The 24,534-nt window shown below is 34.1% G+C and overlaps 1 protein-coding gene across 3 annotated transcripts in view; it reads right to left on the reverse strand.

Annotated features, from left to right (window-relative positions):
* LRP1B (LDL receptor related protein 1B) overlaps positions 1-24,534 on the reverse strand; it is a 1,954,889-nt gene that overhangs the window by 1,603,677 nt on the left and 326,678 nt on the right. For all 3 annotated transcript variants that reach the window (XR_012421093.1, XM_005573071.4, XM_015433154.3), the window contains exon 2: positions 21,933-22,055. Coding sequence is in view for 2 of the 3 variants with exons in the window: in XM_005573071.4 (XP_005573128.4) it covers positions 21,933-22,055 (123 nt within the window). In the remaining variant the exon portion in view is untranslated. The remainder of the gene's footprint in view (positions 1-21,932; positions 22,056-24,534) is intronic.

Here is a 24,534-nt window from a genome sequence, read left to right on the forward strand (position 1 = left end):
AACTTCTTGGGATAAAAAGAATTTTCTAAATCTTGACTTAGTTTATGATCCACAATAGTACGCATTTGTCAAAACTTTACACTAAATTATTTTTTACTGTACATAAATTATACCTCAATAAAATTGACTTCTTGAAAAAGGAAACACTGAGTTTCCAAATGGTGTGAGTACTATACTTGGCTACAAATACTTACAATGTTGCTCATCATTAAACTACTTCTTTCTAATAAAAAAAATAGTAGCCTTTCTTATTAAAATCTTTTTCCCCATATGTCTCTTTTTACTTTTCCATAAGTTTATTTATGGCTAACATTCTAACCAATTTTATCATCTTATGTTGATGGAACACTCTCAAAAATGTATAAAGGAATAGAATTCTGTCCTAACTCTGTGCTATTGAAGACTTATTCTTTGGTTAGTTTTTCATAACTGGTAGGAAGTACCTGATCTCTGAGATAGAAATAAGCTTTCCTTTGACAAATATTCTTCAATGCAACACACCTGCTTCTAAAAGATTAATGTGACAGGCCCATATTTATAAATCTCCCAAGAAAGATAAAACTAGTATCTTTTTGTTGTTTGCAACAAACCTAGGATTTGATCTACACACCATCTGAAATCATTTTATGAAAACTTTCTTGGAATTGTTGAGCTCCCTAAAACTGAAGTGATGATTCCTAACCTGGGAAGATTTTGTGAGCTATTCTATAACATGTCCTGCTAGAAATAGTCTCATAAACTGGATTGTTTGAAAGCAGGAATTACAGAAACACTGCCGATATCTTATCTTTACCATATATGAACAATTATATGAGATTATTAGAAACTATGTAAAATATTACAATAACATCTGGAACTTGGCACTCATTGAATGGTTGCTCCTAATTGTACTATTATTCTTTAGAAAAATTTAATATACAGCTTCTGGATAAGGATTGATGAAGAAAACTAGGTGTTTTATAGGAGGGGGGTGTCCAGTTTTCTAATTGAAACTCTCCTAATACTTACAGCATTGTTACAAAATGATAAAACAATGTAGTATCACTGTTAGTACCATATCTTCACATGATGAGAACTCAAGAAATGTTAGCTATTAAATAAAAATAACAGTATCAGCCACAACACCAACAGCAAAAACAGCCCACATACCACTCATCAAGAAAAATAAGAGCAGTAGTTCTGTTGTTGTTTTATTGACCATATTAACAATATCTAGGCTTGTTAGTGATTGCAAGCCTTAAGTTTAGGTTTCAGGTTCCAAAGAAACCATTGAGACGATCTGATACAATCATGCCTTGGATTAGTAAGAAACACACCAACTTTCCTTTATGTTTTTCTTTTCATTAAAAAAATTCATATGGAACAGAATTTGCTTTCATAAGGATGTCAATGTTTTGGCTGCTAGAGAGTTTCTTATACTTTCTGGTTTCATTTAGTGGGAAGAAGAAAGAATTTAAGAATAGCTCATGGGATAGTATCGGTAAGGGTGAGAGGGCCAAGGAAACCTGTGCCAATTTTGCAATTAGGTGGTCTAATAATTTTCTAAGTATTTTCAAAGTTATACAGCTTCCCTCTGATCTTCCTCAAATAGATATCTTCTACTTAGAGGTGACTAAAAGGACTCCAAATGTCCTTCATTTTTCCCTTTTATTGATGACTTAACCAGCATCGATATGTTACATTATAGTTTCAAGCACTCTATAGTCCTTGAAGTTGAATGGCTAAGATCCATTAAAGGACTCAAGTTAGGAATAAAGAAAGAGTTTAAGCCTAGTAGTTTTCCACATTAAAAAGATCCTCCTACTGCTTGTTCAGATTCATTTTTCAGGTGTTAATAGCTTGGACACACACTGTTTGAATCATTACCTCATTGTTATTGATGCATAGTTTGTCTCTGGAGATAAACTTTGCATTTATCTTCAAGTATGTTTTATCATGAAAAATTAGCAGTGAAAGACTCCAGTAGAGGTTCAGTTACTTAATTAAAATAAATGTATTCTTTTAATGAATAGAAATAACACTACAAAATACATTCTTAGATTTCATTTATATTTAAACGTTTTGTAAAAAAATAAAATAAAAAAAATAAATAACTTCCCCAAAGAATTAATTATATTATATATAATTTTTCTGATCTTAGATATACTTTCAAGCAGTTGTTTCAAGCTGTGTTCTATTGTGCCCTGGGAATTCTGAAAAGGTTCCTCGGGGGCTGCTGTGGGTTGGGGGGTAGGTAAGTGACAACTATTCAGGTGCCCTCATTTCCACCCAGCTTGAACAACAGTAGTCAGGATTTTATCTAATTTATGTAGTGGGAATCACCATTAAAAAGTGAAGAACATGTCTTGGCTTAAATAATATTTTGGAAGTTGAGTCTCATCCTACATTCTCCCTCATTAACTGCCTTTCATAATAAAAAATCTATCTTAAAAACCATGGTAATGAGTTCCTTGGTAACAAAGCATTCCATATTTTTTTTGTTGTATAGAAAAATGATTCTAGAAAACTTAAGGCTACTAATCTTATATGCATTACAAATAGATGTTAGAGTTAAAAAGAATGCAGAAATTGGTGCTACAGTAAACTTGAAACATATCAGTAAATTTTCTGAACTCTGTGATTGTTAAATGGTATAAAATTGCTAGTAAGTGAAGTTCTGTTTTTTAAAAAGTAATCTTCTAATTATTTTTGATATTTTTATCTCTATCAAGAATATAATTTTTACTAAAGTAATTCTGAAGCATTTTGGCTAAAAAATTCCTGACGCCACAAGCAATAAAGTGGCTTAAACAAAAAACTTCTAAAAATAGCAAAAACAGAGAATTGCATTCACAAAGAAATTTAGGAAATTATGAAAATGTACTAAAATATATACATATATAGATGAGTACAGTATTTGTTCACCTTTATAAATGCCAAAGACAAAAACTGAAAAACCACTTTTTTCCAACTTTTCAGTGCTTTATTTATATGGATTGAAGCTATACACACACACAAAACCTGGGAATGTATTTCAAAAGAGTAGATAAGTATTTAAAAACTTTTTCTTAATATTTTGTTCATAATAAACATAATGTAAATTTCAAGTTAAATATATCTCTTAAAATTTTTGCTGGATTATTAACTTATTAACCAAACGATTAGAGATCAGACTTTAGTAGTGCCTATTATTTGCAATTGTTCCTTTATCTTCATTTTAATTTGGCACATTTAGGAAAATTCCAGATTGACTTTGAGGTTGCAACACCTCTTTCTTCCCTCTGTGGGTGATTTTCAAAATGATTAACAAGTAGTGTGGAATGAGAACCAATGAGACAGGACACACAGAGCAGATGTACACTCCCAACAATTGCAACAGCCACAGCATGCTAGCCAGTAAGCAGTCCTGCCCTCTTGAGTTTTCAAATTGTAATGGTTAACCAATTAATTATGTTATGTTCCATGCTGGTTATGTCCACTTACAAAAGATCATCCAGCTAGTCAGTAAATCATGGCTAAAGTAGCACATTCCTGATTTCCAGGGCTTTCCTAGAGAGTACATAGATTCCCATGAATCAAAATGCCATTAACTTCAGTAAATGCACACGTTTGGCAGTTGCATTTTATTAAAGTAGTTTTTTATAATAATTAATATTCCATTCATTTTTCATGTTTTTTTTTATATTGGTGCCAAATCTCAAGACTTAAAAAAATCCTACCTCCTCATAAATGCCATTTTCATCACTAGCATTCATTTTGTTTATATTGTAAAAACGCTTAGAAATCATAAATGCAACATAGGGAATGCTTCTGGCAATAACTAAGCAAGACAGAATAAGAAAGGATAAACTAAGAACAATAAAAAAAAAGTAGATATGAATACAGAGCCATTGATCTCAGATCCATAGTTTTGACATTCAAAACTCAGAATCTTTTTTGTCTATTGAAATACTAATTTAGGAATCCATATTTTCATTCCCTTAAAAACAAAGTACAGATGTTCAGTGACAGAAAGGAACCTCTTAAGGACCCTGCATTTATCTTAATATATGTTTTATTGTGAAAAATTACCAGTGAAAGACTCCATTAGAGAGTCAGTTATTTAATTAAAATGAATCATGTGTTGTATAGTATGGCTTGAATGGGACTACAGACATACATCCTGTGCTGTGGTAATATTAATAGACTGAGTTAGCTACTTTCCTAATCACTAACAGGTTTCCTAATGCTTCACAAAGACTATGATCTAAAAGATAAAATAAACAGCACCTATTCCTAGTTATTATAAAACTGGACACTTCATTTCTATTTCTATGAGGTCCATCCTACGACATGCAAATCAGAACCACAGGGAACCAATGTGGTCTCAGACGACGGGGAACAAATAGTGTAATGACATTCTACTTAGCTAAATTTAGATTTGATTATGTTATGATATCAATGAAAAGGGAAAATAAACAGTTCAAGACAAATAGATCATTAATTATTCTGAAGATTAAGAAAAATATATTGAAAAAGAAAACATTCTTATAATATGTCTCTGTCATAGGTGGTCCATTGATAATAATAACAATTTTTGAACAAGGTTTTTAAGAGATTATTTACTTGCCTACCATTTTAGATGCTATCAGCTGCCTTGTTAAAAGGATAAATTACATTTTGGTTGAATCCACTGCTTGTTACAGCAAGTTATTCTTTCATTTCATGGTTGCACATTACACATTGTGAAAAAACATTCCTTTTTTCTCTGTTCATAGTCAAGTATCTTTTTGCTGATTAAAATAGCTTCATATTGCATGCTTAATGAAATTGCTAAATACTTGTTTTAAATCACAACTTTGCTTTTTTAAAATAGTGTTATGTTCTTCATTCTAAAAGACCATCTGCTTTCAATTGACAATGGGTTTCATGAGTAATGCTAAGGAGAAACACTTTACACTTAAACACATTTTTGCTGGAATAAAGGGTAACACTCCACTACTACTTACACACATTGAACACTTTTGTTTAGTGCCTAAAGGCCAAACATGTCATTACTATAATGAGAGTTTCTATAACAGATTTATCTGGTCCCAGGTTCCAAGGTTAAGCACAACAAGTGCTTAACCTGAAGTTCCAAGGTTCCAAGGCACAAGCACAACACTTTAGGAAACAGTAGTAACAGATTATAATTTAAAAATCACTTAAAGTTATCAGAATTATTTTTATACAAAATTAATGCTGCCAAATTTCCAAATTGTACCATCATTTGCTTTTTCATTAGAGAATAGCATATGAAAACTCTTTCCAGTATATAATTACTACTTTTATTGCAAATGAACAACATTAAAATGTCGCTATTGATATTAGAAATATTTCATCATTTATTTTATGAAATTTTAAATTCCTCACTTTATATTTGTTTTAACATGTATCAATTACAATTAAATTAAAATTTGAGGCACTTCTTTGGAATCTAATGAATTTCCCTTCTTTTTTCTCTTCATTTTCTTTTTTATCTATACATAGAGAGGAGTTTTTATGCTTACGTATTCCAATTAAGTCGGAATATTATTGAAACCGAACTTGTTAGTTAAGTAGCTTTGGTTTCCTTGAGATAAATAATGGATCTAACTCCGGGGGCTAAAAGTTAACACAAAATAACACAATAAATTTACAAACAATAAAATAAAATGCATTGAGAGCAAGCATGTTATTAATACTATTGGAATTAGATCATCTAATCATCAGCCTTTTTAAAATTCTCATCCTTAGAATGAATATTTTAGTCTGGAAAGAAAGTAACTTCCCCCCAGGCCCCCACATCTTGACTGTGGTCATGGCCCTCATGAATGGGTTTTAACTTTGATAGATGTCTCCATGAGAGGCCATGGCTAATGAAAACTCTTCCCGTTTGCATCTTCGCATTTCTGCGGTAAGGAAAGCAGGAAAGTATAGATTCTTTTTGCTATCGGGAGTGGCCTATTATTATATCAAGACAAATGCTTCACATTTTGTAAAACCTAAACCCCTCTTATAAATCACCTGCTTACAAATCTCAAGCTAAATAAAATACCAGGTGAAGCTCTTTTGCTGTCAGACCTGATTAAAATCTGTTCAGACTGAAAGGCTCCAGTTCCTGCCAAAATCTACCTGAAGCAACTCTTCAGGTGTGAGTTTCTCCAAATAAGCATAAATGATAAAACAAAAATAATTGATATACTATTTCTTAAAAATCACAGATTAGTACTTTGATCACATATGGTATATAAAGTATACAAAATTACAGATAATTACTTTGATCACCATATGTGATATGTATAAAAACATGTATACTTTATGATACATAAGATATTTAGGGCGTGGTGCTAATAAGAGCCTTCTATTCTCCATATATAACAGACTCTTTTTACACCTTTCCTATAACTTCAAAATATTTTAATAAAGTGTATAATTGCTGTCTTATAGTTCCGCAGTACCAGTGAAATAAAGTCCCTTGACCAAAGTCAAAAGGATAATTCTTAAAACTGTCCTCAAGAAATTATATGTTAAAAATGTCATCAGATCGTTTCTAAAGTGTAAGGAACATTGCATTTTGGGATAGGTACACACAACTATATTGGGGTAGTTTAATTTTTATCAGAGCTTGGAAATATTCTCTTTAAGCTCCATCAGTATTTCTATCACAGATTTGCCTCTTGGTGAAAATAATGGAGTTGTAAAAGTACTGAAAATGAGACCTTGAATTAAATGTAAATTAGCATTAATTGATTTTCAAGAGATTATTTTTTAGGTTGTTGAGAAGTGAAAGAAAAGCTAATTGATCTGCAGTGTTTTATTCAGTGTTGTTTGTAAGTTTAAGAAAGTCTGAAAGAGTATTTTGCAAGCACCGTAGTGTGATCTAATGGTTTTATGCCCAGTTATTCATCCCTTATATTAGGATATCTTTCTGTAAGTTAAGCAAGGTGAGTAACATTTATACTTATGTTTTACACTGATCCTAATCTCCTAGTCTCCATGCTATCACATGAAAAAGTCACACATATATCAAGTAACTAGATCATTTTCCTTTTATAGAAAAATATTATGTTGTGTGTATGTGCATGAGTGCGTTTGCACATGCGTGAATGTGCATAGCAGCCCTCGAGGGAAGATGGAAGCAAAGGCCAAAGTTAGTGTAGGGATACACATCTACATTCATTTTAAGTTTAGCAATTTAGTTACAAACTATTACTTCAGAGTCCACTTTTTGTGGTGATTCCATTGTTATTATTTTGATAAATAGTGACAGGCAATCAGTACAAAAAAGATTTAAAACTATATTACTGGCTGGCACATGTGCAAATTGGAAAGAACAGAAAAGAAGGTATAAGCCAAGGGGATGTCAATTCCAGTCACGGTTCTGATGTGCCCTTAGGCCTGTTGCTTTACCTCACTACACTAGTATTTTATTTTTATTTTTTCATCTGGCATGTATGCAGGCTGAACCGGTTTTAGTTCGTTGCATATATAAGTGCCCAGTAAATCAACTTTCACTATCAAGAAATAGAGAATGAAAACTAGGAGTAAAAAATATATATATATATATATATATATGTGTGTGTGTGTGTGTGTGTGTGTGTGTGTGTGTGTGTATCTCTTTAAGCAAAATTTAACATGAACCTGGATGTCTGAATCTTGATCACAAAGGATGCGACTCACAGTGGGCTGCAGAGGTCCAGTTTATTCACGGGTTAGATCTTGGCTTTACACAGGCCATTCTCAGCTACTTAATAGTATATCATTGATAGCCAATCTAATTACTGCAATTCCTTGAGCCTAGAACACGCATCGAATTTGTTAAATCAGTTTTTGAGGAATAGCAAATTCTTTCACTCTGTCAAATATAAGTCAATCCCCAAAAGTTTAAAACAAATAAATGTCAAACTTACTATATGCTTTTATTTATATTTATCAATGAAAGAAATACTTAAAGATTACTAGAAAAATAGTTGTGGTAATGCCAACCCAATTACATGGTTCCAATCAGAGTGCAGAAATTCAACATTCATACCTTCAAGAATCCACTTACCTTGAAGGTAAACTGTTTGCACAAACACATCCATCACTGTAGCAATGAAGGTATCATTAATATCTTGTTAAATTTATAAACTGCTTTCTGATTTAGGATTGTAAGAATGCATTTAATCTGCCTTGCCTCAATTTGGATGCTATTGTAGGAAGGCTCTTTTAAGAAAACTAGGAGCAGTATGGATTTATTTTTTCTTTCTTTTATTCTTTACCTTCAATTTCAATCTGAACACAGAGATACCATTGTATTTTTTTTTTTTTTTTGGCTTTGTGTGACATGTGAAAAAGTTCCAGTAGGAATGCAGTGTCATCAATACTCGATTTGGCTGAAATCCTGACAGTTGTCAACATAACAGAGATGGTTTTATTATAGGTTCCTCTACTTGCAAACACTTTCCCTTGCATTTGCAGTTGTAAAGCAGATTCAAATATTTTCTTTCACTATATCAAAGAGTAGGGCCTTGCATAACAACCATCTTTGGGAGGAATGCTTTTGTGTGTGTGTGAAATGATATGTTCTTCAGGGTCTACTTTCCCTTTTGAAATGCTACATTCAATTGTTGCATTGCTGAACCAATTAAATACATATATACAAAAAACTTGTTGACAGTAGTAAAAGAAAGATTGGATGAAAAAATTCTAAAAAGGTAGACTGTCCCTGTCTCAAGGCGGTTTTTCCTTATTTATGTGAAGAAAGCAGTTCACAAAGCAATTGTGTAAATTTCTTAAGGCATGTTGGATATAATTCTGTGATTCCTGAATTCTATAAAGAAGGTACCTAGTCAAATAAACTTCCAATTAAAGTTTAACTTGGAAAATAATCATATATATATATATATGTAAAACTATATGTATCTTCAGAGAGTTCTTAGAAATGGATGAAACTATTGTCAAGTGCTCTGCATCATATCTGACACTGCCTATGGACTTATTTTTTAAATCTCAGGCAAAAAAATGTATAGACTGCTCACCCTATGCAGAATAATGGATGGGGATACAAAGAGAGGAAAAGATTTCTGTCCTTAAGGATTCTAACAATGTCAGGAGGGAAACAGAGTATTTGCTCCTTGAAACAGAAGTAACAGTTATTCTGTGTGTCATACTTAGCTAGACTAGGAAAATCCAATGTAAGGTTTTGGGCAGAGGAAAGGGAGGGTGAGTGACACAATTCAAAAATTGCAAAGTTCAAATTTATCAGCCCAATTCTTCTTTTGGTATAAGTTTTCAAATTCAAACAACATAAGGATATGCTCATTGTAAGGTCTTAAGTTTTGTTGTTTTCTAAGTCCTTTTCCTAATGGAATAGTTAGAACCATGAAAGTCTCCTTCTATCTTAAACTACTTAGGGTTTAGAGCTATGCCTTATGTTCTGAAAAACATTTTGTTGTAATTTAATGTTGGTGACGAAGTTATGAAGCAGCATCAAACCAACCTACCTTTTCATTCAACACAATGAGGAAAGCGCACCGTAACTTACGGAGTATTATTGGGAAAATATTTACCTGGTAAGAAAACAGCCAGAAAAAATTTTGGTTGTGTGATATTCTATAGGTAAATATAATACCATAATAAACAAAAGAAAAGCTGGAAAATATTCTAAAGAAGACTAAAAACCTATGACAATTACAGGCAATGCATTATCCTTGGTTGGATCCTAGATTCGGTAAAATAATTACAAATAAAACTCTGGGGACAATTGGAGAAATTTGAATATGAATTAGATATGATATAGTATTATACCTGTGTAAGGGTTATATAAGAATATGTATTGTTCTTAGAAAGATTTAGGTCTAAACACATGTCTGCATGTATTAAAATGGTTCGGCAAAAAACATGTATAAACATACAAATGTATGTGTGTGAACATGACAAATATGCATTAGAGACAGATAAAGAAAAAACAAATGGCACAAAATGTAATGCTTGATAAATCCAGTGTATACAGGTGTTTATCATACTGTTATTCTGATATTTCTGTCAGCTTAAAGTTCTTCACAATAAAAAGCAGAGGGAGGAAATTCAACTTTTAAAACAAATAACAAGTTATCTTTATGAGATAAGCTGGTGACTAAAGATGTCTTCAAATATATTTTAAAGGCTGGGCGTGGTGGCTCACGCCTGAAATCCCAGCACTTTGGGAGGCCAGGTAGGTGGATTGTGAGGTCAAGAGATCAAGACCAGCCTGGCCAACATAGTGAAACCCCATCTCTACTAAAAATACAAAAATTAGCTGGGCGTGGTGGTGGGCCCCTGTAGTCCCAGCTACTCGTGAGGCTGAGGCAGGAGAATCACTTGAACCCAGGAGGTGGAGGTTGCAGTGAGCCGTGATTGTGCCACTGCACTCCAGCCTGGCAACAGAGTGAGACTCCATCTCAAAAATAAATAAATAAATAAATAAAAACAAAAATAAAAAAATATATATATAAGCAAAATTTGCTTGTGTTTTATGGGTTGAATTGGTCCTCCCAAAATTCATATGTTGAAGTCCTAAACTTCAGTACCTCAGAATGTGACTGTATTTCAAGATAGGATTTTAAGGAGGTAATTAAGGTAAAAGAGGTTGTATGGGTGGGCCCTAATCCAATATGACTGGCATCCTTATGAGAAGATGAGATTAGGGCACAGATACACTCAGCGGGATAACCCTGTGAAGACACTAGACGAAGACAGCTACCTGCAAGCCACAGAGAAGGGCTTAAGAATGAAACCATCCCAAGACCTTGATTTCAGAATTCCAGCCTCCAGAACTATGAGGATATAAATGCGTTTTGTTTAAGCCACCCAGTCTGTGGTATTTTCTTAAAGCAGCCCAAGCAGACAAATACACGATGTTAGTCGGAATTCTAATGACTCCCAGTGACCTTCACCCTTGTCTGACCCCTCCTCTCTTTTGAATGTGGGTAGAACCTGTGAGTATAATGCGATATCATTCTTAGGATTATATCACATTCCACGACAAAAGGGAGATAGCTAAGTGTTCTAGTCACATGATGTCTTTAAAGACAGAGTGTTTTCCCATTTGGCCACAGAAGCGGAAGCCAGGGATTTGAATCATGAAATGTGAGAGCATTTTGACACACCACTGTTTGGTTTGAAAATGGAGGGGTCGCATGCCAAGACATGTAGATTGCTTTTAATTGTTGAGCGTGGCTGCAGCTGCAACCAGAAAGAAAATGTGTTCTTGGTCCTAAAACCACAAGAAACTGAATTCAGCAAAGACCCTAAATGAACTTGGAAGCCAATTCTTCCTCACACCCTCTAGATAAGACCCCAGCCTGAGGGACTCCTTGATCTCAGCCTTGTGAGGCCTTATGGAGAAAATCCACTTGATCCCACGTGCTCTTCTGAACCACAAAACTGAGAGATAATAAATGGGTTTCAACATGTTAAATCTGTGGTAATTTGTTACGCAAAAATTAAAAAAAAAAAAAAAACTGATTTAAAAATCCAGATTCTTCACTGTTACATTCAACAATCTGTTTTTAAAGTGTGTGTGTGTGTGTGTGTGTGACAGAGAGGCTAAGATAATGTTGTTATACTTATTTTTTTCAGATTAATTTGTTTATATACACACAAACTTCACGTGTATATGTATATAAATATTAAACTATATAAATTATACGGTTATTAACACAATGACATATATACTCTTATGATCATATCCTTTCTCATTGGAAAAATAAATAATTTAAATCCTCTCTCCAATTATTACTACATCTCTCTTTCATTTTTGGCATATTTATCTTATTATTCCCAATATCAACCACAGGCCCTATCATACAGTAGTCAATTAAAATTTGTTATGTCTACACTGAGTGACTGAACATACACATATCTGGATAGCATATATACATGAGGTTGAATGGCATCATGGAAAGCAGGTTGACTTGACTGCAGTGTGACATAGGTAAGCATGACAATCTTGTTCCACTAAGCATCAAGATGTTGACTGGGAATCCCTTGAACTCCAGACTCTATAGCATGCTGCAGTGTTCGCTTGTAGCTCTATCACTTAATTACTTTAAGTAAAACTCCTTGTGCTTTATTTTTATCACCTGTAAAAGATGACCATGAATATTATCATAAGTAGGGCCACCAGTCTCCTATCGTGTCATCATGCAAATTAGAAAATAGTGCCTCCTCTTCAAGATAATTTATTCCCATTTGTGAGAAAATATATATACCCATGCTATGTGCAATATTTATGTCACTCCAGGACCTTGTACAACCTGAGCAACTGTGCCTAACACTCTGCTCAGGGTTTTTGTCAGGATCAAAGGAGATAATCCATGTAATCTTCACAGCACAGCATCTGGCACATAGGAATCATTCATTTGTGTCAGTAATCATCATTAATCTCTATCATAAACATCATCTTCTTTAACATGGAAAGAAAAGCATCTTACCAGAATAGATAAAATGAGAAAAAAACTAGCATAGGTTAAAGCTATGGCACACAAAAACACATGGGATAAATTGTTGCTTTTATGTGCTCAGAAGCACCTTCATGCAGTAGTCCCCCAATAAATAGCTGCTGATTGATTCGTTTCTAGATTTTGTAAATAAAAAGCACCTACATATTATGAGAAATGTATTTCAATGACAAAATATTCTTTACTATTTAAGTGAAAATGAATAATGTGTCATTTATTTCAAAATTGAATTGCCTAACATATGCACATTTGAAAGCAAAATTTAACAAAATTCCCCAAAGGCCCTTGTGGAGAAAGAAATGTTTCTTTTTATTGTCAAATTACATAGAATTTATTGTCTAACCCAATGATAGATTCAGAATTGAAAATTACAATAATCTAATATAGATTATAACATAATATAGAATATTAATTATATACATGTTTGGATGTATACATCTGTTATATATTTCTACTGTTTTCCTCAGAAAATAATAGTACTTAGGTCAAGTATGCAAGTTTGTTTATATATGCATGCATGTGTGTGTTTCTATATATTTTAGAGACAAGATCTCACTCTATCACCCAGGCTGGAGGGCAGTGGCTCAATCATAGCTCACTGCAGCCTCAAGTTCTTGGGCTCAAGTAATCCTCTTGCCTTGGCCTCCTGAAACACTAGGATTACAGAGTTGAACCACTGCACATGGCCCATTTTTTGTGTTGTAACGAGATAGCTTTGCAAAGAGAGCGATTAACTGCACTTCTATCTACATGTCATAGATCAACAGGAGGACGGGTCTCAGGCAAATCTATTTCTGAAAAGTTTGGAGCAACCCATCATCTGTCAATACTTGAAAAAACCATACATTTGCAGTATGTTTTTTAGTGGAATTTCAATGAGAAGTGCTTTTTCATTTGAATAGTAACTCTGTGTAATTACATTATGTGTTCTTAAAGGTCTGTAACTACCTTTATTTACCCCACCAGAAACTGGTGGTTTCATTTCACATTTCTTTAACAGGCTTATAATGTCTATAACATTAATACTCTAGAATTTAGTAATATTTCATACATATCTTCAAGAAAAATATAAGACATTTTTAATTGCTGGATTGTTTTTCCACTGGTATTAAATGAAACTGTAATAGATATATAGTAGGATATGGAATTTATCTGGTAGTGCTGCCATAACAAAATACCACACACTGGGTGGCGTAAACAACAGAAATTTATTCTCCTACAGTTCTGGGGGCCATAAGTCCAAGATCAAGAAGTCTGCAAGGTTGGTTTCCTGTGAGGCCTCTTTCATTTGCTTGCAGATGGCCACCTCCTTGCTAAATTCATGCTTAATTCTAAGATGAGTATTTTATATTAACAATTACTTTTCTGTTGGCAACTCAGTCAGAGGTGTTGGGAAGTGTTTTTGTTTTCTTCTTTGCAGATGGGTACCCAGGAAAATGTCTCAGTTGAGGAATTCTTCTCTCTTGTATCTAACCTTTCAGGGTTGGCCAGTGAATAATATGTGCATACTCTTCCCTCCCAAGGTATCTTTCCTCAGAGCAAAAATAGAAACTATGAGATGAGTGGATTGCTACAAACCCTATCCACTGAATTCGATCCCTCCTACCCAAGCCTTCTTTTTACCTATCTTTGCCTGAACTTTTCTCCTTTGAGTGCAATTCTGCCATCCTGAAAAACAGAAAAGCTAATGTTACAAAGTTTTTAGTAAAAACAAAAAACAAAACAAAACAAAACAAAAAACCAAACACTCAAAGTCAGTTATATTGCCTGAACTTCAACAGGGCCAATATAGCAGTTAGTAAACTGATGAGATGCTCTGGCCTACTGAAAATTCCATAGGCATAGAGTAGAGGTATTTCAGGGTAGAATGACAGAAGACATGGGGAGAAAAGAAGGCATCCCCATTAAAAATAAATTCCTAGAACACAACATCCTTTAGTGCTTCATTTAGCAAAATATGTCATTTTAGAAGCACTTCTGAATGAAAGTCAAATGTAAATTTTATACACTGACTATAAAGAATAAAACGTCCTCCGGGAAGAAATGTGCTCACCCATGAAAGGTAAGAAGCCTTCATCCACAACCCCAAATGCTAGATTAGTTATAGAGAAATGATGGATTGAATAGTTTCTGGGAAGACTCCTTGCTCAGCCTTCAGCTTTGTCCCTGTAGAGTCCTGCAAGAGCGTTTGTTTACAGTACATCATCTTTTAGGCCAAGGAGATTTCACCAGTTGTTTCTAGAATTCCTGTATTTCATTTCATCCCTTTTATTTTACATCATTTCAAAGTTTTCATTCCCCATAGTTTATAGCCCCACTTGAGGGACATGTGTCCCCTTTTATTTGTGACCTGTGGTCTTGGATCAGAAGACTGAAAAGCAGTGAATTCTTGAGTGAAAAGGTGAGGCTTTGTCATTGCTGAGCTCACTATGGCTGTGTGAATTGTAGTTTCATCACCTATGCCTGCAATCAACTATTTTTTTTTTTTTAATTGCAGAGGCAGACTCTCAGAGACCCATTAGTGCATTGTGAGGGCAGAATGAGGAGAAATGTCACCCCCTACTCCGACCCCACTGTACCGGGGAACTGTACCAATGTTAGGCCCTTTCAATTCACAATTACACTGATCCCCACCTTCCTATCACCCCTGCATATCAACTCTTAAGTGGGAGTCTTTTTATTATTAAAGAAGGGTCAATGCTTTTTGGCCTCTCTACTGCTGAAGAGAGGAGTCTCAGAATAAAATGAAGAACAAAACAAAAAGAATTGAAAGAGACATAAACTGTCCTCATGGGTCTCATATGCTTTCCCTTTAATCTGTAAGATCATTTTGGCTTTTCTACCTAACGAAAAGCTTAGCTTTGTGACTCTCATATATTAGCTCATTGCAAAGTGACCTCTAAATCAACATTACTTAGAAACACGGACCATACTTCTATCTGTTTTATAGTTCCTATAGTCTACTTTCAGTGCCTTATTCTACTATATAATTTTAAAGGGTGGTATCTGTTTGCTAATAACCTCCCACCTGAATTCTATTTTATTTCTCTGACCTATGTCAAAGGTAGAAAGTTTAGAAGGAAATTATAAAAGGATTTCTATCTTATATCCAAGGGGAAAGGTCAGTGTATGAATATAAGAAGTTCATTAAAATCCTACTACCTAAATAAAGTCTAAAATCTCACAACAATGGAAACATAATAGAAGCACTGGTCAATTCATGCAGATTCACATCTCACCTAATGACTTATAGCCATTTTCATTTTTCATAGATGCTTCTCTTCCTAGTACCCAAGAGACTTGCTCTTTTTATGGCATTGTTCAATTAGAACTGATCACTCCCAAAGCCAGTGTGAAACAACCCTTTTGGGATGGCCTTCCATGATTTTCAAATGACAATGTATTTTTAAATTAGGTGGCCTGAGGATTCTTTTAGGAATTGGATCCTGCTTTATCTCAGTATTTCAAAAAAGGAGGGCAAGTTCAAAGAAATATAAACTCTGTTTTCACTAACAAGAGCCAGCTTAGAAGGAGAGAGAAGGATTATAAACTCAACTTCTTTATTTTTTTAAAATGAGATATTATCTACATTTCAGGACTGCAGTGTCAATTAATATTTTTGACTATTGTATTTTTTAATACATGTATTTCAAATTTAGCCAATTATTCAACATCAATGATTTTGAAAGAGTTCCTAGAAAAAATCACCTGCCCCCAAATAATTTCTATACCAAATTTATCCCAGTGTTTGAATGTAATATATCTGATCATTGGAAATTATTTATAACTTAACTTGATTAGCATATGTAGATTAAACCTCTTCTCTAGCTATGCCCTTAGGGAATAGAACTGACTTTCAGTTAGGTTTTGAGTAAGAATGAGAGAGGATAGATTGAGAGGGGGCAGTTGGATGGTCTTTCAAAAGAACCTCAAAGTAAGGTGCTTCGTTGTGGGCATCTGGAAGGCAGATGGGGTATGGAGTGGAGAAGGAATGTTACTATGGAATAGGCACTCATTCTGAGCACCTTACTGTGAGGCAGGTACTATCATTTCCATTGTACAGATGGGGTAATGGAGGCACAATAGGGTTAAATTAGTTGTCCAAGAGCAAAGATATTCATGGAAAAACTGAGCCTTGGAGCCAAGCAGTTGCTGTGACCATGCACTGTCCGTAACATCTCCTATGCAGCAGATGCCAAAGAGGAGAGTGAAGGGATACTGTGGTATATACTACCAAGTTCCTTTGCCTGCCCAATATCTCTTCTTCCCTTTTCTTTACTAGCAGAACACAAAATATTGTTTTGGAAAGCAACCAGGTCTTGTTGACAATACTCGTTGCCCCATGCTCCGCATAACCCATTCTGGTGAAGGAGATCTACTGTGTTTGCTTTCTGTAAAATTTATCCTTTTCCTGACAGAGAGGCTCAGCTGGCATTTGCCTTTTCCCTTTTCTCTTTTCCTTCTGGCTGTCCAAAATGAAATTATCTACTAGGGGAGAAGCAGCCATACTGTGGATATGGAACTGAGTAGGAGAGATAGAAGAAGCCTGTTGGTATTCTGAATCTGTCACATCAGTTCTGAATTATCCACGTTTGCAACTTCTCTTTTTATGAAAAAAGGAAAACCCTATTTGATTAAGTCACTGTTTCTATAACATGTGGTCAAATGCAATCCTAACCAATAAGGAAGTATGCAAAAATAGAAGGAAACAAAATCCAGTATATGTAGACTACACCATATTGCATCAGTCTGGCACCATGACTGGTGGATGCAAACACAATTCCGTGCTTCGTGCATTCATTGCGTAAGGTTATGCTGTTCCATCTAGCAGCAGTGCCTGAGCACAAACCTACCTGAACTGTATAGCAGATATATTTCAGCTATGCTACTACAACAAAGATTTGGCAAATTATATAGCCTGTTGGGCAGATCTGACCTGTGGCCTGTTACTGTACAGACTGTAAGCTGAGAGATTTTGTTTTCTTCCTCCTTTTTAAAGGTTTTCAAAACAAACTGAAAAATAAATAAAAACAAAGAATATGCAGCAGAGATCATATGGACCTTTAAAGCCTAAATATTTACTATCTGGTCTTTACAGAAAATGCGTGCTGACCCTTGTAGAAGGACAAGACAGAGAAGAGTCCAGTTTGCAAATATTGCTTAGGCCATTTTTATTATCCTTTGTTGGTCAATGAGTTATTATGTCCAAAACATGATCTGTGACAGAAGAACTCACTCAATGATTCTTTGAGGAGGAATGGGCAGGAAACAGGGAAGAAGGTTGAATAGCATGGCTAATACTTTCCTTTCTTAAAAAGAAAGAATCTAGTTTTAAGTATAATGATGTCAGATATCCAGAAAATATCATACATCAGCTGGAGCCAAGTGTTGAAAAAGAAGTATCATTAAGCATTCCACAGAAAATTCTAGAATGAATTAAATTTTGAATACCTCAGAAGTGCCTTTTAAGAAGACGTTCCTGTTACAGGTGGTACCAAGCTTTCATTCTCTAACTAAACACTTCCACTATTTATTTTCATTCCCATCACATGCTATGCTAACAACACTGGGTTAAAAACCATGAGTAGAAAGATAGTGATTTCCCTGATTTTCTATTCTCATTGCCTATAGAACCTAAAACTGGTGTTAGTCTTTATTTAGACACTTGAAAAATTATTTTAAACAATATGCAGAAATAAAGGCTTTCATTTTTATGACTCAAAGTCCTTTCTCATACACAATGGTAAGATTATAAATTATTAAAATTTTCCAGTTGTGTATTTTAGATAATTCTTCCCAACATGAAATCAGCTTAGTTGTAAGTCAACCTCGTACAACAGTTTTCTATGTGTATTGCTGTTAGCGAACTTTAACTCCTGCTTCATGAATGCTAGAGAATACCCTAGAGCCTGGGAACAAACAAACACAGAAGAGAAGGAAAACATGGACTTGATACACTTTCAGATTTCTAAATATCTAAATTTTATTTAGTTTCTAGGATTTCTTATTGTTCTGTACATATGTTTTCCTTCTAAAGCATTTTATAAGTAAAGCTTTTCTTCTTGCTAAACAATATCCATTTAATTCCTGTTAGAATTTTGTCACTTCAGAGATTTCACAATGACACAATAAATTCTATGCTACAGTGGTCTTTCTATCGTTTTAAAGCTAAGTGGATTTCCAAAAAAAATAACTATTGCATCAGCTGTTTTTATCTAATATTTTGAAGATACAAAATATTTGTCTTCAAATCAAAGATGTTAAAATACTTTTGTTCGTATTCTGAGCACAAAATTAACCTTCCTAAGAATCAGTCTCCAAGGTTTTCCATTATTAATATTTATCTTTCATATCAAATGTATACATTCATATAATTATAAAATTATGCAATTATTTTATGTAGATTAGTGAAGACTGCATGTGAATATCATGAAACAACACATTACAAAGTACTGTGATTACAGAAAATGATAATGGTGAACATCTGGATTGAGAAATTTAAATTTGCAAAAGACTGATATTTTCATAAAGCTTTTTTTTTCTATGCATGTCTGAATTTCAACTGGTATTGACTGAAACCATTTATATGGAACAGGCTAATTAAATATAAATCTAAATATCTTGAACAGATTAAATGAATAAAACAGTTAGAAAATATAGTTATTTCTCTGTCTTTGTTATGTGGCTAATCAATAAAGAGCAGTTTCAGTGTTGCCTTTAAGGTTATTCAGCAATGTTAATGTTAGAGGATAAAATACGAATGGCCAAAGTGAAGAAACGTTTTAAATTTGAATCCATCAAATGTTATTGGAGAGAAAAGGACTATATGCTTAAACTGCCAAAAATATCTTGAGCAGGTATGAATTTTATTTTACAAACTAAGTAAGCAGAATATCAATCTCTATTTTTAATTAACTGACATTCTATTTCCAATTTGAGGCCTCTGTCTGCTAAAAGCCCCTAATCTCTGTGAACTGAAGGACCCCCTTATTACACAAATTCAAGGTGGTATGTACCTTATCGGCAGGGCGGTTGTTCAAATATTTAACAGAATTGCAGTGGGACTTTAACCATTTTTAGTAGATGCCTAATCAATCAGGGTGAATACTGCTCAGTGCACACAGGCCTGGTCCACTGGTGTGGGCCTGCTGGGTATCTGCCATGATTTTAGAGACATGGAGTGGGCATAGGAGGAGGGCGGAATATTTGTCATCGCCTACTTTGACATGCATTGAGAGGTCTCTTTTCTCTCTGGACTTTACCTACTGACTACACAGGTTAGTACTGCCCCTTTAGACACAAAATCTCTCTAGTCTGATTCTCCACTGAGCTCCCTCTTGAGCACAAAGGGAACATCCTTGTTCACCTTTCTTCACCAGCATGAAGGAGACTTCGGCCTAGAAGTGCCATGCTACCATTTCTTCTCAACTACTATCGCATTGTGCCAGTCACACAGTTCTATGGCATTTCTCCTCCACTCTGGCTTTCCTGCATATCAATTATGCAAATCTATGTCATGTCCTTGTGATTTTCTCCATCACAGAATCCATGGGAGGATCAGGGCAGAATGTGAGACCCCATTACCAAAATTAAAGAACCCTGACTCTTACTCTGATTATGCTATGGCAGTCTTTCCTTGTAGCTAAAGAGGAGAGAATTTCATTTCTAGATAGCACTTGAAAAGGAGAGGGCTAAAGCTTAAAGAGAGTTGGGATATTGAAAAGTGGTCTCACTATTTGTATAATGTAGGACCAAAGCATTTATTATTGTTGTTTTTCCACATTCCTATATCTCTTCATTCATATGCACAATACTGAGATTTATCTTCCCTTTTCAAACACCTTTATTAAGATGTAATTGACATGACATAATTTGCCCATTTAAAATGTGCATTTCTGTGTTTTAAAACATATCAACAGAGTTGTGCAAGCATCATCACAATCTAATTTAAGAACATTTTCATCAACCCCCAAAAGACCATATATTCAATAAGAGTCATTCCTCATTCCCTTCCCTGTGACGCACCTTACCTAGCTCCTGGCAACCTCTCTCTGCTTTTCTATCTCTATAGATTTGCCTATTTTGCATCTTGTATATGAAGGGAATCATAAAACATGTGATCTTTTTTGATGAGCTTCTTTCCCTTAGCATGTTTTCCAGGTTCATCCATGTTGTAGCATGCATGAGTCCTTCATCCCTTTTTATTACCAAATAATATTCCTCTATATGGGTTTATCACAATTTATGCATTAGAATTTTTCCTATGAATCTTTTATTTTTAACTTATCTGCTGAGAACCTTGTCTATGCTGTAAGGAGTCTAGTAAAGAGTTTTGAAAGGATTTTGGGAGTTAACTAGTGAAATTGGCGAAAATTAGAAATGTAGCAGTAAATGATTATAACCTCTTCCTGTGGAAAAAGCGATCAGCTCAAAATAAAGAGAAGCAATTCTTGCAAATATTCAAGTATTCACTGTTTGAGAAACCTTAAAAAGACTGTCGAACATAAAGGAAATTAGTAAGCATTTGCCTCTAACAGCAAGATTTTCTTCAAAACTGTCTCCAAGACTTGAAAACGGATAAATGAAAATGGAAAATGGAACCAATAATTGTTATTTCAACATTATCAAGCAATGAAGATGATGTATTTTTTTTCACATTAATTTCATACAACTATGTGGTTACTCTGGGGATGATATTGACATGTCAGCATACCTGGTTGCCTGAGGAGCACAGGTTGATATGAGAAGTTCTAGAAATATCACTACCAATATTCAGGGGACTGTTCATACCCCTTATGATAAGTGGGTATTAAAAAAAGTGGGCCATATGTAGCTATGGTCATATTATTATTTATAATTTTGTTATAGTGGTATTTGTAATATGGAAAAAGCCTTCGGTGGATTCCAAGTTATAGTAGTACAAGTATGATTAGGATTCATATATACTAAGGGTTTCTGAATGTGATATTATAAAGACAAATATCCTAACTCTATGAATGGATAAAGTTTCTATCTTTCAGTCTCAAAGGAAAATATGTTCAATTATATGTGTAGTGCCTTAAAATATTAATAGAAATAACATAGGAACCAAAGCTTGATTTCTTCAATATTCCTTCTGTCTCAAAAGGTGTGAGATAATTTATTGGGGAAGGTCTTTTCCCTTTTAGTTCTATATTTTAAATAATTTTTTTCTCAAGTCATTTTTTTCTAGTGTTAACACAATCACATTGAAATAATTAACCTCACATTTTCTTCCTTTCATAAGTTAATTCACACTCCAAAACTGCATTTTAGGCTCTCTTTCACATACTCATATTTTTAAAAACACAAACAAAAGTTTTCAAATTTCTTAGGCTATTTGGGAAAAAAAAAAAAAAGAATAATCTAGAACAGCAGTCATCTGTGAAAACAACTGACATTTCGTTTGACATGTAAGATAAATCCGAATGGCATGAGAACCTTTCTACTCACAGGTATCTAAAGACTCGTCTGAATCATCAGGGCAGTCAGGGTCCCCATCACACAGCCAGCTCTGGGAGACACAAGTCACATGATCGTGGCAAAGAAATTCACCAGGATCACACAACTGCTGATCTGAAAATGAAAATGTTTCGAAATAAAATATGAATGATCTGAACATGGGCAGAAGGAGCAGTACAAAGATGAAATGTGAGAAAGCAATACATAAAAGGTATATGAATATGATCCACATTTTCTGTTCAGCAACAAAGACAAACCAATTATTTTTCTTAATTTTAACTACTCAGCTCAAACACACAATTTTAATGCACTTGACTTTGTTATAGGTTCACACAATCTGTTCTGGAAATAGTCAAAAATTCTGTTTGTGTTTATGACTCGGGGCTTTATCGGATCAAAGACGGAATATACATATTTCAGCAAGTAAGTTTTATATAAGATGTTGAATCAAAGCAGAGGCTCTTGAGCATAGAAATTTTAGTTTCTCAGCTCTGAGAGAAAGAAAAAATCAGTTGAGTTAAATATTAATATTATAGTTAAAAATCCATTTCTGAGATTCAGTTCTTAACTATCCATCCTGATACTGGGACTTCGTGTCTCTACGTGAGTTGGATACCCAATATCACAGTATTTTCTTTTCTTTTTTTTTTTTTTTGCTATGACTTCCAAGGTGACAACTTCTGCTACTAGATGGCAGAAGTGATAGTAAACTTCCATAAGGTTTTTTTTTCTAACTCAGATGTTCTACAGTTGGTTGTGACTAAAATGTCTGCTGTTTTCCTTCCTTTGTTTCAGGATATTTGATATCTGCAGCCTTCCCTTAAGTCCTCTCAAACTTGTCAGATGTTTGTTTTTTCACAACATATTTACTTATACCATGTGAGTCCCTTTAAAAACTAATTCTTCTCTACATCTTAGTATGCCTGAAATAGGAATGTTTCTTACAATCACGGTCTCTGAACGTGAAGAAGTGTTGGGAATATCTTAGCCATTATATTTCACTGGTAATTTTGTTATGTGTATATAAAAATAACTTAAGATAAAAAAAAAACCCAACATTAAATAGCTCTCGGTGAGCTCTTTCAATAAATATCAAATAAAAATTTTAAGTGATATGAAAGCATTAGGCCATAACTTAATTGACAATTTTGCCTGAGCAATATGGGAAATAATACTACATATTACTCTCAGTGGTATCCTAGATTTGATTTAATATGGTACATATTTCCTTTCTCTCCCTCAACTTCCCTCCTCCTGATACCAGCAGCATAAATTTCAGTAAATACGCATTACAAACACATATATCTTTAAAATCTACAGATGTGGGGTATAAGTGTAGCCTTTTACATACTCAAGCTATAGCTATTTTATCCTATTATATTTTCATTAAGTTAACCACCAACAACATGCTCATCACCATCACTATCATAATGATTTTTTACATTAAGTTGCTTGAGCATACTTTGTATTTGGCCCCAGACTTGGTGCTGTAGAATCAAAGATGTAGAAGCCAGTCTTTGTCTTAAAGGATCAAATAAACTAGTTGTGTCTACAGATCTCACTCCCCAAAAAATGGTAAAAGAAGAGGCCACAGGAAGAGAAAGGTTGAGACAAATTTTTTAAAAAAATAGTTTTGGGATGCCTGCATTCCTCTCAAGATGGGTGGGCTTTGGATAAGTGGAATACAGGACATTCCAGATAAAGTTTAAACAGTTGCTAAGGTAATAACTATTGCAGTGCATTTGAGATAAAACACATTTTCTACTGAAATGGAAATGTCATTCAGGTTATAAGACCTGGGTTTTCCCCACCAAACAGTGGTATGTGATATTTATAAGTATGCGTGAATGCTAGAGGAGGAGTGCTTACATTTTGCTTTAGGCTGTCACATAATTTTTGAAGTTAATGTAGAGAAAGAGCATGGAATAAAATTCAAATTATTTTACTTATAGATAAGGAGACCATATAATTTATCACCAAGCTGAGAGAGTTCTGAGACTGAAAGCAGGTTTATTAGTAACTACACTGGGACAACACGTATAAAATAAGTTTATCCCAGAAAAGTCAGAATGGATGTTAATTTTATCTATAGCTACTTTGTGTTTGATCTATGATCTTGAAATGCTAGATTTTACCTCATTCCTCCTAAACCATAAAAAATTGTTATGTGGAGAGGGGGAAATGTCATTCCATAGTGTGTAACTCAGTGAATAATTGATAAGTGCTTGCTGAAAATATAAAGAAGTAAAGAAGACTATAAAAATGATTTATGGTGTTGGAATAGAGCATCTTAAAAACATAGGTCAAGATCAGTTATGAAGGACCTTGATTGCCATTAGAAGTATTCTGTCTGTAATTTGAAGCCATGGAAAATACTTAAGAAAAGGTAATTAATAATAAAACATGTGACAAAGCCATCTCCTAGGAGACTCTTACAATTCTCCAGAGAAGAGTTCAAGATGATTGGACTAAGGTATTGGGGAATTAAATGAATTCTAATGAATTCTAATCATAAACACTCTGATCCAAGTGATGTGACATATGAGTTAAGAATTGGTGACTAAATATTTGAAAGGCCCCAATAGGTCTTCAA

The sequence above is a fragment of the Macaca fascicularis genome, chromosome 12, assembly GCF_037993035.2.
Source record: "Macaca fascicularis isolate 582-1 chromosome 12, T2T-MFA8v1.1".
In the NCBI taxonomy this organism is placed as follows: Eukaryota; Metazoa; Chordata; class Mammalia; order Primates; family Cercopithecidae; genus Macaca; species Macaca fascicularis.